The 16,680-nt window shown below is 36.9% G+C and overlaps 1 protein-coding gene across 4 annotated transcripts in view; it reads left to right on the top strand.

The window, feature by feature from the left end:
• Window positions 1-16,680, top strand: part of LOC5567237 — a 108,006-nt gene that overhangs the window by 78,533 nt on the left and 12,793 nt on the right. For all 4 annotated transcript variants that reach the window (XM_021854411.1, XM_021854413.1, XM_021854414.1 and 1 more), the window contains one exon: window positions 606-1,850. In XM_021854411.1, coding sequence (XP_021710103.1) covers window positions 624-1,850 — 1,227 coding nt within the window. In that variant the 5' untranslated portion in view covers window positions 606-623. The remainder of the gene's footprint in view (window positions 1-605; window positions 1,851-16,680) is intronic.

The following is a 16,680-nucleotide window of genomic DNA, read 5'->3' as shown; positions in this document are numbered from 1 at the left end:
GGCTCGAGACGATGTATCATAATGTAAATATTCCTTTGTTTTTTTTTTGCTCCTGACTACGTCTAGTAGAACAGCTATCGATGCATGTACTGTACGCTTTGTTGTAATAAACTGCATAAGGCACGGCTAATGACATGCAAAGCGTTCGACAGCCAGCGATGATGATCAACAGGTGAGACTCTATTTCCACAAAAAATGGTTTTCCACCTCGCGTTTGATGTGTGGTGATTTTTTTCTGACTAATTCGTAGCTAATTGGCGCAAAAAATCGGATAGAGATATGAAGCATTTGTGATGGGGAAAACTAAATTATAGGGTGTTACTGTGAGCATTGTCGCCATGAAGGCACAGTACGGTGCACTGACTTGTGGTGTGGGAAATCTGATACCAAGCTGCAATTTAAATGGTTGCAATTATTGTAACATGATATCTACGGGTTTGCGGTTGAGGGTGTCGCCGAGCTTGGCTTATTTGTTTCTCTGGTCGGTTGAGTTGAGGTGATAAACGTTTCTACCTATCGATATGATCATAATTTATTAATAATTGAATAAGTGACACATTTAGTTGATCGAATAGTAACGAAAGTATTTTATCTTTGATTTACAGAAGCACTGAACGCACAAAATGGTAATCAACGAACCTCTCCTGTTGTTGCAGTTACTGCGCGACGAATTGCGCGATCTAGACATCGAAGACATCAAGGAAAAATTGCTAAGAAAAGAAACACCAGATTCTCCTCCTGTCTTCAGCAGCGCAGAATTAGATGAAATTCTAGAAGAACCGAACGAAGAGCTTCGTTTGCTTCTCATTTTTACTTTGTTTGAGCAGAAACTTCACAATGGACAAGCCCGAATAGTCCAGCAATTCCTTGGCGCTCTCCAGACCGACTACAGTTGGATCGCAGAGCGTTACGCAGAAGTTGATAAGGACAAATCCCGTCCAATGGTGCGCTACGAGTCTTATCGTAACAATACAACAGTGCCAATTATCGACAAACTAAACGTATATCGTAGAGAACAAATCTGGAATATCCGAAAACATCTAAAACAACTAAGACATGGTATAAATGGTCAGCGATATCTGTTCGTATATGGCGGGTTCGGTACTGGCAAGTGGACTTTAGTTAGCCAAGCATGCGATTTTTTCTCCATCGTACAACATATGGGCTTCCACATATTTTACCTAAGCTTGGCTAACTGCACGTCAGATGTCCAAATTCTCGAACAACTCGAAAACCTCAGTCTACAAATAGAATCGGATTTCAAAAACGAAGACATCACCTATAATGGACGATATCCCACCAACGAAATTTACCTTCGGAAGAAACGTCTTATCCAGGTTTTTGAAAATAGCTTCAAACATAGTTTACTAATCTTATCGCACGTCCGTGATCCAACCTTGATCGAGAAGTTTGACCTGAAATGCAAGACACTGGTTGTCACCAGCAGCACCGAAGTCATCAACAAAGTGAACGAGAATGAGCGCTTTGTGGTCAGGCTGAAGCCCGGATTCACCGAGGATGAAAGCATGGAGCTCTTCGGGAAGGCTTTGCTTTTGAAGTCTGGTTGTCTACCTCCCGAAGCGCACCAAATCTATCAGATGTGCAAGGGAAACCCGTTCGTGGTGAAATTGATCGCGCGAAAGATGTCCGAGTACGCGAATTTGTACAACACCCCATCGAATGCGCACGTGATTAGAGTTTGGCAGAAGTTGGCCATCGATTTGAGCAAACACTCGATCACGATAGAAAACTCCACCATTCGGTCGATATTGGATCAGCTGAGCGACAGCGAACAGAAAGCCTTCCGCAGTTTGGTCATCTTTCGAGACAACGTCAAGATCCCGCACAGCGTGAGTATTAATTCTGGATAGTTATGAGAAATAGTATCGGTATTGATTCAAACATTTACTGTTATGTTAAGGTGAAGATGACTCGATGCCCCGTCTCAAATCTTCAATTTTGATTTTAACTTGATCAATTGTTTATAGGGATGGTACACAAATTATTTCAAGCTAAATTTCGACTTTTTCGACCCCCTCCCCGATTTGTCACGTTTTTGGTATGAGTCCTTCGAAAAAATGGTAAGGCTTGTCACGCTTGGCTTGACCCTCTCCCCCCTTGGAACGTGACGTAATTTGTGCAAGACCCCATATTTCACCAACAGGGAGCGACCAACCGACAAGTTTTAACTATTATGTAATGTAAAACTTTAAAAACCTACTGAAATATTTGTTTTTCATTAGTTCAATAACAACAGAGCACAGTGGTACCGCCCATAGGTCATAAATCAAAAAACAAAATATCTTGTATGTCACTCCTTTACCTTTTCATGGATCAATTATGAACTCAAGATTGTAAAAATAGAAACATTAATGGCATTCCTGTATAATATTCATAGTAGGGCTATGAATGATGGAGTGTATTTTTCATGTGTTTAAAATACGTTGAAAATTGAGTGATTTCAGCACTTTGTTTATTGCCTTCGCAAACCAAAATCAACTAATTTTTCAATCAGTTTAGATTACAGAACCTTAGTACAGATGTATATCTATCACTTCCAATACATTTTAGTGTAATATGTGACATCTAAGAGTCAGTATTGATGTGAGTAATGAGGATTGAAATATACTCACTTGGTAACTACATCACTTTTTTTGAAATACGTTTTTGAATATGTTCTTAATCACATTTAATCAAACTTCTGCCATCACATGATCATGTTTGAGTAGAAAAATGAACTTGTGTAGGTTCTAGCTGCAAATATTTGCAAATAAGTTAGCAGCGTGCCTTCAAAGTTGTAAGTTTTTACCAATAAAGGCAATGATAAAAATATTCATAGAATTTATTACATACCAGTATAATTGTAGCTAACTGGAATGAATGCACAAAATAATAAAATTTTCACTACTAATACTTCAAATCATTATGAATACACTTGCAATATTGTACTTTAATTTAATAAGTAGTTTTAGTGAGGGCGCTGAGACAATAAAATCCTTGTATATAGGTAATGGTGCAACAGCCATTCTAATATGTATGACATGACTTCCCAACAGGAGGAACAGCATGAAAATGTTATTTATTTTGTACATCAAAACAAGATCTTCAACGAAATTCCATTATCTATAGATCCAGCGCTAAAAAAATAAAATTGTGAGAATAAAAAGTATATTAAGAAGCATCAATATATTAACAAATAATTCATGCATTTTTTCTTAGTTGTAAGTATTTGAAACATGAAGTTAATTACATTAGGTGACATGTTCGTTATTTGGTTTTGGTAGGAATTTTATGTGAAATTGGCCTTATCACATAAATATTTCAAGTATTTATTTAGAATATACATCTCCGGCACTCAGAAAAGTGCCCAATAGCTTTTTACATCCACATACTAAAAAGTAGGCTTTTGAGCATGTGAAGCAACTCTGAGCAGGGAATCTTCTCAAGTTGGAAAAAAATAATCCTGATATATTGCTTTCAATGTATAGATTGCATGGTCCTTTTCAAGGTGTTAAATACTTTAGTTAATTTTGGACACGGAAAAGGAGATAATTGCAAAGTCGGTTTTATGCACATACTATCATTCATATAACAGAGCCTTCGCATTATGATCTCCGCATCCTAATCAAAATTTTTGAAGTGATATGAACTACGACATCAACTTCGACGGAGTTTTAACAGTCAAAAATAATTAATTTGGCAATTTCTCATGGTATTTGCCACCTGATATTGAGTAAAATGATTTATGACCGCTTTGTAGAACAAATGGAACCACTGTGCAGAGTATCGCTAGACTATTTTCAAATTAAAAATTTTGCTACATTTCTCATAAAAAATTTAGAAGAAAATATTGAAATCTCAATTATTTTTGATAGCTTGAAACATCCGCCATTTTGGCTAATTTGAAAAATGGTCGAAAAAGGAACATAATTGTAAAAATTTTAATATTTTTCTTCACTAAGTAAATACATTTTTATATTTCTTCAAGATGCACTTGAAAATGTGTTCATTTTTTCATTAAAATGAAAATAGTATTGATATTTACTGAACACTGTGTCTTTTCACCCCATTGTGGGGTGGATAGAAACATACAACATTTTCATAAATCTTTGTACGATATAATTTTTATTTTATAACAGCAATTGGGGTCTTAGCAAAGGAAGACGCGACCCATATTTGAGGCTAAGAAAATTGGTGTTTATCCACACGGTTTAAGTTGTACATATTCAAATATGACGAAAAGTGTTTCTATTCGCCCCATTTTACGGTAATCGAAAAAATATTTGATAGGCGTGATAGTCATTATCATGACGTACAACCGGTAACAATTTTTTTTTTCTTAAATCGTTCAAGAAATGTATTGTTAGATGCATTTCGCCATACAAATATTTAACGCGTTACGCGATTTTTCGTGCATAGACACTAGCGCAAGTTCGTTACTATGTGGTGAGTAGCGAATCAGGGTATGTAACCCATTGTTTTGCGAAGAAAAATCTAGTAAGGGGTCGTCCACAAACCACGTGGACATTTATGGGGGGAGGGGGGGTCTAAATAATGACCACGGTTTATACAAATTTTAAATTTTTTGTATGTACAAATGACCACGAGAGAGAGGGAGGGGGTTGTAATTCGGTAAAAAAATGACCACGTGGTTAATGGACAAGCCCCTAAGGGAATCTGGGATAATTTGCACCCTAAGGCAAAATGACCCATTGTGCTTTGAAAAGGCCGAGGATCTTTTCGGGTTGGAAATTTTCTCGACTTTTCAGGGCATAGAGTATCTTCGTACCTCGCCCCGCGTGACCCCGCAATTATTCGTACATATATTAAAAGGGTATAGGTTGAAGAACAGCATGATGCTAAAATTAGCTGCTACTACTTGCAACTTTACAAGATATTCACACTTAAATTTGATGTGAAAAAATCAGAAAATCGTTCGTAAATCTTCAAAATGGAGAGCTAGCGCTTCAGTGTCTTTGGCAAAAATGTGTATTTTTACAGCACCCTAAACATTGTAGAACATTGTAAAAATTTAAAAATTCAAATTTAGAAGTTATGGAGAAAATATGAGTTTTAAGGGGGTACCCATCATTTTTACCCCCTAACTTCGTCAGAGTAGAAGATAGAGCTTTCCTGTCTTCGACAAACTTTCATGAAATGATGTCGCCTACAATACTTCCTTAGACAGTTTTCAATTTTGACAATAATTAAAAAAGTTATTTTTTTTTCTCAGTGCATATCACTTCAAGTGAAATTTTTTCAGTGTCTAAATTAAGTACTCAACAAATGATGAAACTTTGTAGAACATGTCGAAACGCTAAACCCAATGGTTTCAGTACAAACACACATGTCCCACTTTTTTTGATTTCGTCCCACTGTGCGACTCCGGTAATTTTTTTACCTAAATATAAACCGCTGAGCGCTCAGTAATGCTTTCGGTAAAGTTAAGAATTACCGAACGATCAGTAATATAAATCAAAACACAGCTGTCAAAATATTACAAACTGTTCATTATCGATTACCGAGCAGATTGTAAAATTAATTACCGAACGTATTGTTAATATCAGCAGGCAGTTGGTATTTCATTCCAGATGATTTAAAAAAGATAAATAAACAAATTCATATTGATGATATTCATTTATTTTGGTTTCTCGTGTTCACTTCGTGTATAAAATAATGGACATTCAGTACACTATTCTACCGTCAGAAGTTCAGAAGTACAATAAATATACAGTATTGGACAAAACATTTGCAAATTTTTCGATTTTCCATACAAAATGACCAACTTTGGTAAGCTATATCTCAGCTAATTATGGACCGATTTGAATGAAATTTTGGCAAAACATCAGACATAACTTGAATTTTAACATATATTTTTGAGTGATTTTTCCAATCACAATGTCAAAAGCAGTAACGGTTTGACTAAAGTGATTTTTTTGACGATTTTTTATAAATGACATAACTAAACATTTTGAAGGAATAGCTTCGTGGTATCTTCAGCAAAGTTGTAGCTGTTAACGAGATGAACAAGTTTACTGAAGACAATTTGTGTGTGGAAGTATTAGATTTTGAGATAAATTGTTTTCAATTTTTCGTCGAAAATTACACTTTAGCTAAACCGTTATAACTTATAAACTCGTGATTGGAAAAATTATACAAAAATATATATTAAAATTCAAGTTATATCTGATGTTCTGTGAAAATTTCATTCAAATCGGTCCATAAACAACTGAGATCTAGCTTACCATAGGTGGTCATTTTGTATGGAAAATCGAAAAAGTTGCAAATGTTTTGTCCAATACTGTACGTATGGGCAGGATTACTACATGTTTCCGAATGTGCTTGATAGGACGTTGTAATCCGAAATGTGAATTGGTAATTGTATCCCACAACGAAACATCAAAATCCATCCTAAAATACAGCTCTTTAATTAAAACTCCAGGAAAATCTACTTATCATACTTACGAAGAACCAAACGCTCATCTTGGTCATCTTAATTAGTTAAAAAAAACGGTGTCTATCATCCCGAACACACAATTTAAAGCAGAACTGCAGTCACTTGGTCAGAGCGTTGACTGTCGACTGCCGACTCAACTATCACATGGCAAATATTCAACGTGCTGACGCTTTTGTGTGTGATAGTTTCGATTCCGATTATGGAACTTCGTATTGACAAGCATTTTTTAAGTGAGAATGATTGCAATAGCCTGAATCCTTAGGACATTCTGTTATTCTTAACCCACTGTGGTAACGAGATATAGGCTCCTTTACGTTCATACATTTTGCAGTACCCTTATTATTGTTTGAACCCATTGTGGTATGGATCTACATGCTTTCATTTCGCTAAAGCGATTTTCTCTCTTCAATTGAGCCCACCCCCATTTGCTCTCACCTTTCCCTTTCTTTTCCTTTCCCATTCGGTAGTTGGCGAAATAGGCTCAAATATGGCAATGGCACAAATCTCCCAATTGGCGGGGAACGTCTTCTGATCTGATATTCAATGATACCGATTCGTGTGAAATATCCTTACAACAAATACTGGCCGAATTATTTGAAAAGTTCCTGGAGCAAACCCTGAAAGCATTTCTGCAGGACTCTACAAATTAGAGGAAAAATCCCACCTTAAATCTTCTAGAGCAATGTCTGCTGTAATTCCTTGTAGATTTATTGGAGAAATACATGGAAACAATGCAGCACTTCGTACACAAATGTACAAGCAGCGTGGAATTCTTTAAGGGGCCGTCCATAAATGACGTAGCATTTTTTCACTGATTTTTTACACCCCCTCCCCCCTCGTAGCATTTCGTCACAAATGTTGATACCCCCCCCCCCCCCTTGGAAAATACGTAGCATTTCAAGCAAATCCCCCCCCCCCCCCCCCTATATTTTTTTATTTGTTTTCCTCAGGGTTAAAACAAAAAATTGGAATTCAAAAGTTCAATACAGATTTTGATATTAAGGTGAAACTCCTTTGAATCCACTAATTACTGTATAAAAGTAGTGGTACACAAAAAAATATTCTCCTATTTGTTGGTAATAGTGAAATAATAATTGATAAGACGTTGTTGCCAGTAATCGCTACTTCAATTTGTGTCTTTTCCCCTTTGACTAAATAAGATTGCTTGATGTTGTACGTAACCATCAACATATCTGACAGCCCTGCATGCGAGCAGCCGGCGTAAAATTAGAAAAATAAAAAAAGCGAAATGCTGTGATCGAGTGATTGTTTTAAGCACGGTTTGGTGAAATTTTAAGTTGTTTTCATCAGAAATCAACCAGTAATTGTTCTTAAATTAACAAGTAGTGAAAGTAAACTGTGTTGGAGGTTCTACGTTTAGAGAAAGTGGTAAACTTTGGCGAAAAGTGTTCTTCGTTCGCAGGCGGATAAGTGTAAACAATTGTAGCAAAGTTAAAGGTCCGTGTTGAAAATTAGCACGGTTTATGAAATTTCCACCTGCTACTAGTGTTCAAACTTCGGAAATTGTAAGGTAATAGCGTTCTGATGTCTCGTTAGCAATTTGGTAGTGGATTTAGTGTAGGTAAGTGAAATATTTTGATAAATAACGTGGACTTCCAGAAATCTGTTTGTATATGTGAGGAAGCCATCTTCACTGCCATGACAGGGATTCCTTCCTATATGTCTTTAACTACTGACTGAAACGTAAGGATAATCTAACGAATAAATGTTTGATTTGCACTAGCGCTCGAAAGTAATTTGAAAAACAGTTTTAAATGAACTTTCCTGTTTAAGTTGTTGGCTAAATTGTATTACTTTTGCTGTTGTTACCATAAAATATTAGTTTACAGCTGAAAATATAGAAAAAAGGAAAAATCTTTGGTTGGATTCATGAAGCTAACAGTAACGAGTTAGGGTACAATAGATTGTATAATATGTGGAAAAGAAATTTAGTTATATTAGAGAATTGTTTTTTTAATTATTCGTTGTTAGGAAATAGATTTCAATGAAAATGATTAAGATAAGATATATTTGATTTAAAATGGATATTTGTCATTATCATCCAAATTCAAATCCATTTAGCAATCAGATGCCAGATGTAGAAAAGATTAAACTTGTAATATTTGAAATATTCAGAAAATCTTAGCGATTATTGTACAAGTTATTCAACTTTATTGATATTTCAGCTTAACTTTATTATCGTTCCCTATACTGAAATAATCTTACACAAACTACAACGAAACAAATAAATACTAAAAATAATCTTTCTTCAAATTACCGAGTTATTAAGAAAAAGAACAATTTCGATAACAATCGAATCTGTTGTCGAGGCTTTTCCATCAAATTTTATTCAGGCTATTCCATCAAGAGCATTGATATATCAAAACAAATCGATGAGTTGATTGGGTGGAGATCTTCTGCAACATTGAGAGCATAATTCACGGAATGAATATCTTGTTTTAATATAATATTTGCCAAAACGAACATATGTTTTTTAAAGAAATATGCGCTAACAGAAAATATGAACAAAACAAACAATGTTTTCCAAGTCGTTAAAGCCTTGATTTTAAATTAATTTATCTATCTTTATTCTTTATTTATAAATAAATTTATTATTACATGAATATAATGTTCACAAAATTATTTAAAGCATCAAAAAATCTGATGACACTACAGAAAATATAAAATTTCTTACATTTTTTCCAATCTTGTCATATGAATGTTTTGAAGCTGAATCATCACTTTAGAACCCAACTTTATAAGTCAAACAATGAAAAAAGAAGTTTGATAAAAAAATAATTGTATGTCATTTTTTCAGCGCCCCTTATTTTACCGACGTGATTCAAAATGCTACGTCCACTAGCTAGGACCCCTCCCTCCCCCTCGTCACACATCGTCACAGATTCGTGAAGCCCCCCTAAAAAGCTACGTCATTTATGGACGACCCCTAATCAAATCAGTATTTAAGTGTTCATTACAAAATTATTCAAAACTTTTTAGCCAATGGTCATTTTTTGTATTTTCGTAAGTCATGACAATCCAAACCTGAGAACATCATGGATTCTTCATTCTCTCCAAGCTAGTCGACCAGTTCAGACGATCCTTGACGAGTGTTGTGAATTTTATTTTTCCGCGAACGTTTCAGAAAAGTGTAAAATAGACTGACTAACCTCTAGTGTAACTGTATATATTAGTGATAAGATTACATCTAAGATATTGTAAGTATTCTCCATTAAGTTGATTTTATAGGGTGTTAACTATTTGGTGTGCTTTTCGGGGATATTTTGTACAAAAGAGGGAGGGGAAGGGAAAGCAATTATGGGAACATGATGGCGGAGGGAATTAGTGACAAGATGGAGGACAATGATTGGACACACGTGCTGGCACGGAAGTCTAAGGCTAAGCACAAAGACAGAGACGATGAGAATGACAGTGACTGCGACAGGAAGACAAAACGAAACAAACACAACGAAACAAAACTGAAAAAAGACAAATACCATGCGACTCGGGTTTTGACTGACGACGACGACGACAATCTAAATGACGTAAACTCAATACAAAATGGAGACTCTAACACAAACAATGAAAATCAAGACAATGGCACACACAAATCTCAATCGAACACCGGTACTAAACGCAAAACTGACCAATTCACAACAAGAAGACAAAACAAGGACAACACCGATGGAATTTACAATGACGGCTGGATTAAAAATCCCAACTACAAGACATTTATTATCCACAAAGAAATAAAGGACAAGGAACAGAACAACAATGTAAAGTACCCGCACCCGATGGAAGTGGCAAAAATGCTGAAAAACATAGGCGTGACGAAATACAACACAATGAAAAGTGTAGGTAGAGGCAAATTTCAGATTAGCTTCGAAAAACCAAGAGATGCAGAGCAATTGTTCAACTCCAAACTTCTAACAGACAGTTTTGGTTTCTCAATTTTTGTACCTACCAGGTTCAAGGAGAGCATAGGGGTGGTAGGGGATGTACCTCCATCCATAACAGATGAAGAAGTAATTGAAAACAGCAGCTGTGAAAACAACCTTAAAATTTACAAAGTGGAAAGGATCAAGAAGAGAGTAGGAGAAGATAAATTTCAACCTACACATTCAATCAAAATTGATGTTAAAGGCGAGATTCTACCAAAGTCCATTGAGATCTATGTGCACGCATCGATTTGTCGAACCATACGTATTCCCACTGAAGATTTGTTTTAGGTGTTGGCGATTTGGTCATCGAGAAAAGTTTTGTAAATCCAAGGAAACCAGATGTTGTAATTGTGGGCAATTCCATAATGAACAGAATTGTGATACACCCGAACCTAAATGTGTAAATTGCTCAGGAAACCATAAGGCTTCGAACAAGGAATGCCCGGAAAGACAGCGACAGGACTTAATCAGACAAGACATGGCAGTAAATAAATCATCATATTTTGAAGCATCAGACAAATACCCAAAACAGACCAAAAGTAACCTACAAAATAGACTGGATTCATTACGCGACTTCCCACGACTGGAAGACAACAACAGACAAAACAATACGATGTACGTGAGACAAAAAACCAGACGACCGGTTAACCAAACACCACATTTCATAACACCCCAAAACGATTTTAACAGACAAGACACAAAACACGAATTTCTAACAAATCCATACAAAACCTCTGAAATAGAAAAAATAACACAAATGATCAAAGAAGACCTAATTCGTCAGTTCAACCTAAACAATATGTTCGAAAAAATCAAAGCTATACAAAAAACCATAATCCAAAGCACAAATAAAACAGATACAATAGAACAAGATTTGTTACTTATAAACATCAGCGAAGAATTAAATAAAATAGTTAACCCGGAAGTAGCTACCACAGAATTAAAGTAATACCAAAAACTGTTGAAATGCAAGACAATTTCAGGAAACTTACAATATTACAAAACAATGTCACAAGCTTACGACCAATAGATACAAGAGAGTCCATTCAAAACTTCCTTTTACAGCACAACACTGATATAGTAATGCTAAGCAAAATTTGGCTAAAACCGGAAGAAACCTATAACTTTACGGGCTATAAACTGTTGACAGAAACCATATCCGCCGGTTATGGAGGTGTTGGGTTTCTGGTCAAGAATGAAATAGAATTCAAACAATTTAAACTACCTAATTTACAGCCAATAGAATCAATAGCTATAGTCACACAAAACACACTACCTAAAATATTGTTTATTTCCATTTATATTCCACCTCTACCGGTTAATAATGATATCAGAGAACCTTTGAAGAAATTATTTGAAACAATAGATACTTTCCACGGATCAGTAATATTAGCAGGAGACTTCAACGCCCACAATCGACTCTGGAATCCATTTCATGAAAATTGTTCACGAGGAGAATTGATAGAGCACTTACTAGATAATCAAGAACTAGTACTATTGAACGATGGTTCAAGTACTCTGATAAAATCACCTAACACTACTCCGTCTGCCATAGATCTAACGTTCGCATCACCAGAGATAGCTAGTAAAATAAATTGGAAAGTACTTGATGAAGATTTTTTTAGTAATCATAGAATAATTGAATTTGATATAGACAATACAGCACGTAAACACGATTACAACAAGGATTATTTCAATAAAAAACAAGCCATAGATAAACTGAACATGCTACAACCGCATGCTTTCCATACAGATGATATAACGGAAATAATTAAAGAGAAATTCAACGAATGTACGTACACCATCAGCAATAATAAAAACAGGAACCCAAAGAAATGGTGGATGGAGAAAATTAAAGAATTATTGAAAATAAAAAACGATAAATTAAAGGAATTTCTTAGAAACCAAACAGATGAAAATTACACAGACTTTAAGCGAAGTAGAGCCGTTTTGAAAAGAGAAATACGAAGAGAAAAAAGAAATTGTTGGAAGGAACTAATAGATTCAATCGATGAAAATATGAATGCTAAAACACTTTGGAACACAGTTAAAATGGTCAGTGGAGGTCGTCCAGAGAAAAACAATTTGAATCTTTTAAATAACAAACCACTAGCTCAGCAGTTCATTAATCAGAATTTTCCACCAATCACAGACAATATAAATAACCCACCCATATCAGACAATTTAATAAAAATTGATCACTTAGAAATTATTAAGATTATCAAGTCGAAAAAAGATCATTCAACTCCTGGGATAGATAATTTATCATTTTATATATTAAAACATCTAAATTCAAATTTAATCATCCGATTCACAGAACTAATGAACGAAGTTCTTAACACAGGACAAATACCCAACGACTGGAGAACAATTAAAATAATACCATTGCTCAAACCAAACAAAGATCCAGGTAATGTACAATCTTACAGGCCATTAGCTATGTTAAATGTTTTAATCAAACTTATCAACACTTACTTGATACTTGATACTTGATGGGCAACAATTCCTTGCTATTGCGTTGAATCTACGCCGAATGAAGAAGCCTTCTCCATTATTGGACCCGGTCCTGGGCCAATCGCTTCCAGTCGCCCTGAACGTTAAGCGACCTTAAATCCTCCTCAACTGCAAAAAGCCTTCCACGGAGGCGACGGCCTCTCCCTGGTTCCCTGCTGAATATTTGTTTAGCTTGACGTTCCTCCGACATGCGAGCTACATGCCCAGCCCACCGCAGCCTGCCGTGTTTAATACGCTTAACAATATCCATTTAATTATAGACTTGGTATAACTCGTGATTCATGCGACGCCGCCAGATGCCATTGTCCAATTTACCGCCGAGTATTGTTCGCAGCACTTTACGTTCAAAGACCCCAAAAGCTCTCCGGTCGACCTCTTTCAACGTCCAAGATTTGTGGCCGTACAGAGCTACCGGAAGAATTAGAGTCTTGTACAACGCGAGTTTGGTCTTCGTCTGTAAGCTGCGGGACTTTAGCTGGTTACGAAGTCCGTAAAAAACCCGGCTCGCAGCTGCAATACGCCTTTTAACCTCGCGGGTAACATCATTATCGCAAGTCACTAGAGTTCCAAGGTACACAAATTCTTCAACTACTTCAAATATATCACCACCTAACTTACACCCAAAACTTATCAACAATGTAATTAAAAATAGACTGAATAATTATATACATGAACATGAAATAATTCCTAAAAATTCATATGGTTTTAAAAAACACACATCCGCAATAAATTGTGTAAACACTCTAATAGTAAAGGTTAATGAAGCAAAAAGAGAAGGTATGATACTAGCAGCCACTTTTTTAGATTTAACCAAAGCTTTCGATAATGTTGACATCAACAAACTCTTGAAAATAATGGAGCAACTAAAAATTCCGTCAGAAATTATTAATTGGGTTTTTTTTTCATACCTAAAAGAAAGAAAAATGATCTTAGAACTAAATGATGGCACTAAAATTATCCAAATTTCAAATAAAGACCTACCACAAGGATGTCCATTATCCCCAGTTCTTTTCAACATTTATACAAGTTTGATCCACAATATAGCTAAAGAAGGTGAAATTCTCATACAGTTTGCCGACGATTTTACAGCAATTGTAATGTTTCAGTACAGCAACAGTAGCAGAAAAAATGAACAACTTTCTTACAAGGTTGTCATTACAGTTCAAAAATTTAGGTATGCAAATCAACCCAAACAAATCAGCAACAATAATATTTAAAAATAAGTATGATCCTACCATTTCGATAAAGTTAAACAATTCACGTATTCCAGTAGTAGAAAACCATAAAATTTTAGGGATTCAAGTAGATCACAAGTTATCATTCAAATCACATATTAACAACAGTATAACTAAAGCAAAGAAAAAAAATAAATATTCTCAAAATGATTAGTAAAAAACGTAGTGGAGCTCATTCAAACCAAATGATAAAAATTTACAAAGCAATAGTAAGGCCTCATCTAGAATATGGTTTAACAATTATAGGCTCAGTACCAATAACAACATTTAAGAAACTAGAAACAGTGCAGCATCTAGCCATCAGAACCTGTCTTAGGCAATTAAATTCCACACCCAATCATGTTGTATTATATGAATCTGGAGAAATCCAACTCAAAAGTAGGGCTGAATTATTAACTTTAAAAGAAATAGCAAAAACCTTTTTTTACAATAATAGCCTGATAGAAAATAATTTGCAGAACATTATGAGTTCAGATTATCTCCCAAAACACACTTTATACTTAGAAAGAACAGCTTCATTGAATAATTACTTATTTTATCAACTCATCCCAAGATTAATACAAAACTACAACACTACAATCCACAATAAATTTACAGTACCAAATGCAATAAAACATCTCAAAAAGAAAAAATTAAACAGTATTACTCAAAAACAAATGGTATTACAATTAATAGAAGAAAAGTATAAGGGAGTTTATCAAATATACACAGACGGTTCTATTTTAAGAGTGCTTTGTGAAGCCCAAGCAGGACAGTTCGGTTTTGCGTCGTCCGATTGATTTAGCTGACGGATTCGCGCGTTTTCGTTGCCGGAGAATTTTTTCCCCCTGTTTTGGAGCGTCTTGCTGGGTAGTGCTTCGAGAAGCCCAAGCAGGACAGTTCGGTTTTGCGTCGTCCGATTGATTTAGCTGACGGATTCGCGCGTTTTCGTTGCCGGAGAATTTTTTCCCCCTGTTTTGGAGCGTCTTGCTGGGTAGTGCTTCGAGAAGCCCAAGCAGGACAGTTCGGTTTTGCGTCGTCCGATTGATTTAGCTGACGGATTCGCGCGTTTTCGTTGCCGGAGAATTTTTTTTCCCCCTGTTTTGGAGCGTCTTGCTGGGTAGTGCTTTGTGAAGCCCAAGCAGGACAGTTCGGTTTTGCGTCGTCCGATTGATTTAGCTGACGGATTCGCGCGTTTTCGTTGCCGGAGAATTTTTTCCCCCTGTTTTGGAGCGTCTTGCTGGGTAGTGCTTCGAGAAGCCCAAGCAGGACAGTTCGGTTTTGCGTCGTCCGATTGATTTAGCTGACGGATTCGCGCGTTTTCGTTGCCGGAGAATTTTTTCCCCCTGTTTTGGAGCGTCTTGCTGGGTAGTGCTTCGAGAAGCCCAAGCAGGACAGTTCGGTTTTGCGTCGTCCGATTGATTTAGCTGACGGATTCGCGCGTTTTCGTTGCCGGAGAATTTTTTTCCCCCTGTTTTGGAGCGTCTTGCTGGGTAGTGCTTTGTGAAGCCCAAGCAGGACAGTTCGGTTTTGCGTCGTCCGATTGATTTAGCTGACGGATTCGCGCGTTTTCGTTGCCGGAGAATTTTTTCCCCCTGTTTTGGAGCGTCTTGCTGGGTAGTGCTTCGAGAAGCCCAAGCAGGACAGTTCGGTTTTGCGTCGTCCGATTGATTTAGCTGACGGATTCGCGCGTTTTCGTTGCCGGAGAATTTTTTTCCCCCTGTTTTGGAGCGTCTTGCTGGGTAGTGCTTTGTGAAGCCCAAGCAGGACAGTTCGGTTTTGCGTCGTCCGATTGATTTAGCTGACGGATTCGCGCGTTTTCGTTGCCGGAGAATTTTTTTCCCCCTGTTTTGGAGCGTCTTGCTGGGTAGTGCTTTGTGAAGCCCAAGCAGGACAGTTCGGTTTTGCGTCGTCCGATTGATTTAGCTGACGGATTCGCGCGTTTTCGTTGCCGGAGAATTTTTTTCCCCCTGTTTTGGAGCGTCTTGCTGGGTAGTGCTTTGTGAAGCCCAAGCAGGACAGTTCGGTTTTGCGTCGTCCGATTGATTTAGCTGACGGATTCGCGCGTTTTCGTTGCCGGAGAATTTTTTTCCCCCTGTTTTGGAGCGTCTTGCTGGGTAGTGCTTTGTGAAGCCCAAGCAGGACAGTTCGGTTTTGCGTCGTCCGATTGATTTAGCTGACGGATTCGCGCGTTTTCGTTGCCGGAGAATTTTTTTCCCCCTGTTTTGGAGCGTCTTGCTGGGTAGTGCTTTGTGAAGCCCAAGCAGGACAGTTCGGTTTTGCGTCGTCCGATTGATTTAGCTGACGGATTCGCGCGTTTTCGTTGCCGGAGAATTTTTTCCCCCTGTTTTGGAGCGTCTTGCTGGGTAGTGCTTCGAGAAGCCCAAGCAGGACGGTTCGGTTTTGCGTCGTCCGATAGAGTTTGTTGACGGTTTCGCGCGTGTTTTCGTCGCCGGAGATTTTTTTTTTTTCCCTTTGTTTTGGAGCGTCTTGCTGGGTACGTATTTGGGAAGGCCCAAGCAAGACGGTTTATTTTCGGGACGCCAAGAAGTTT

Source organism: Aedes aegypti, chromosome 3 (assembly GCF_002204515.2).
Source record: "Aedes aegypti strain LVP_AGWG chromosome 3, AaegL5.0 Primary Assembly, whole genome shotgun sequence".
Classification (NCBI taxonomy): Eukaryota; Metazoa; Arthropoda; class Insecta; order Diptera; family Culicidae; genus Aedes; species Aedes aegypti.
This window is presented reverse-complemented; position numbering and strand designations above follow the sequence as displayed.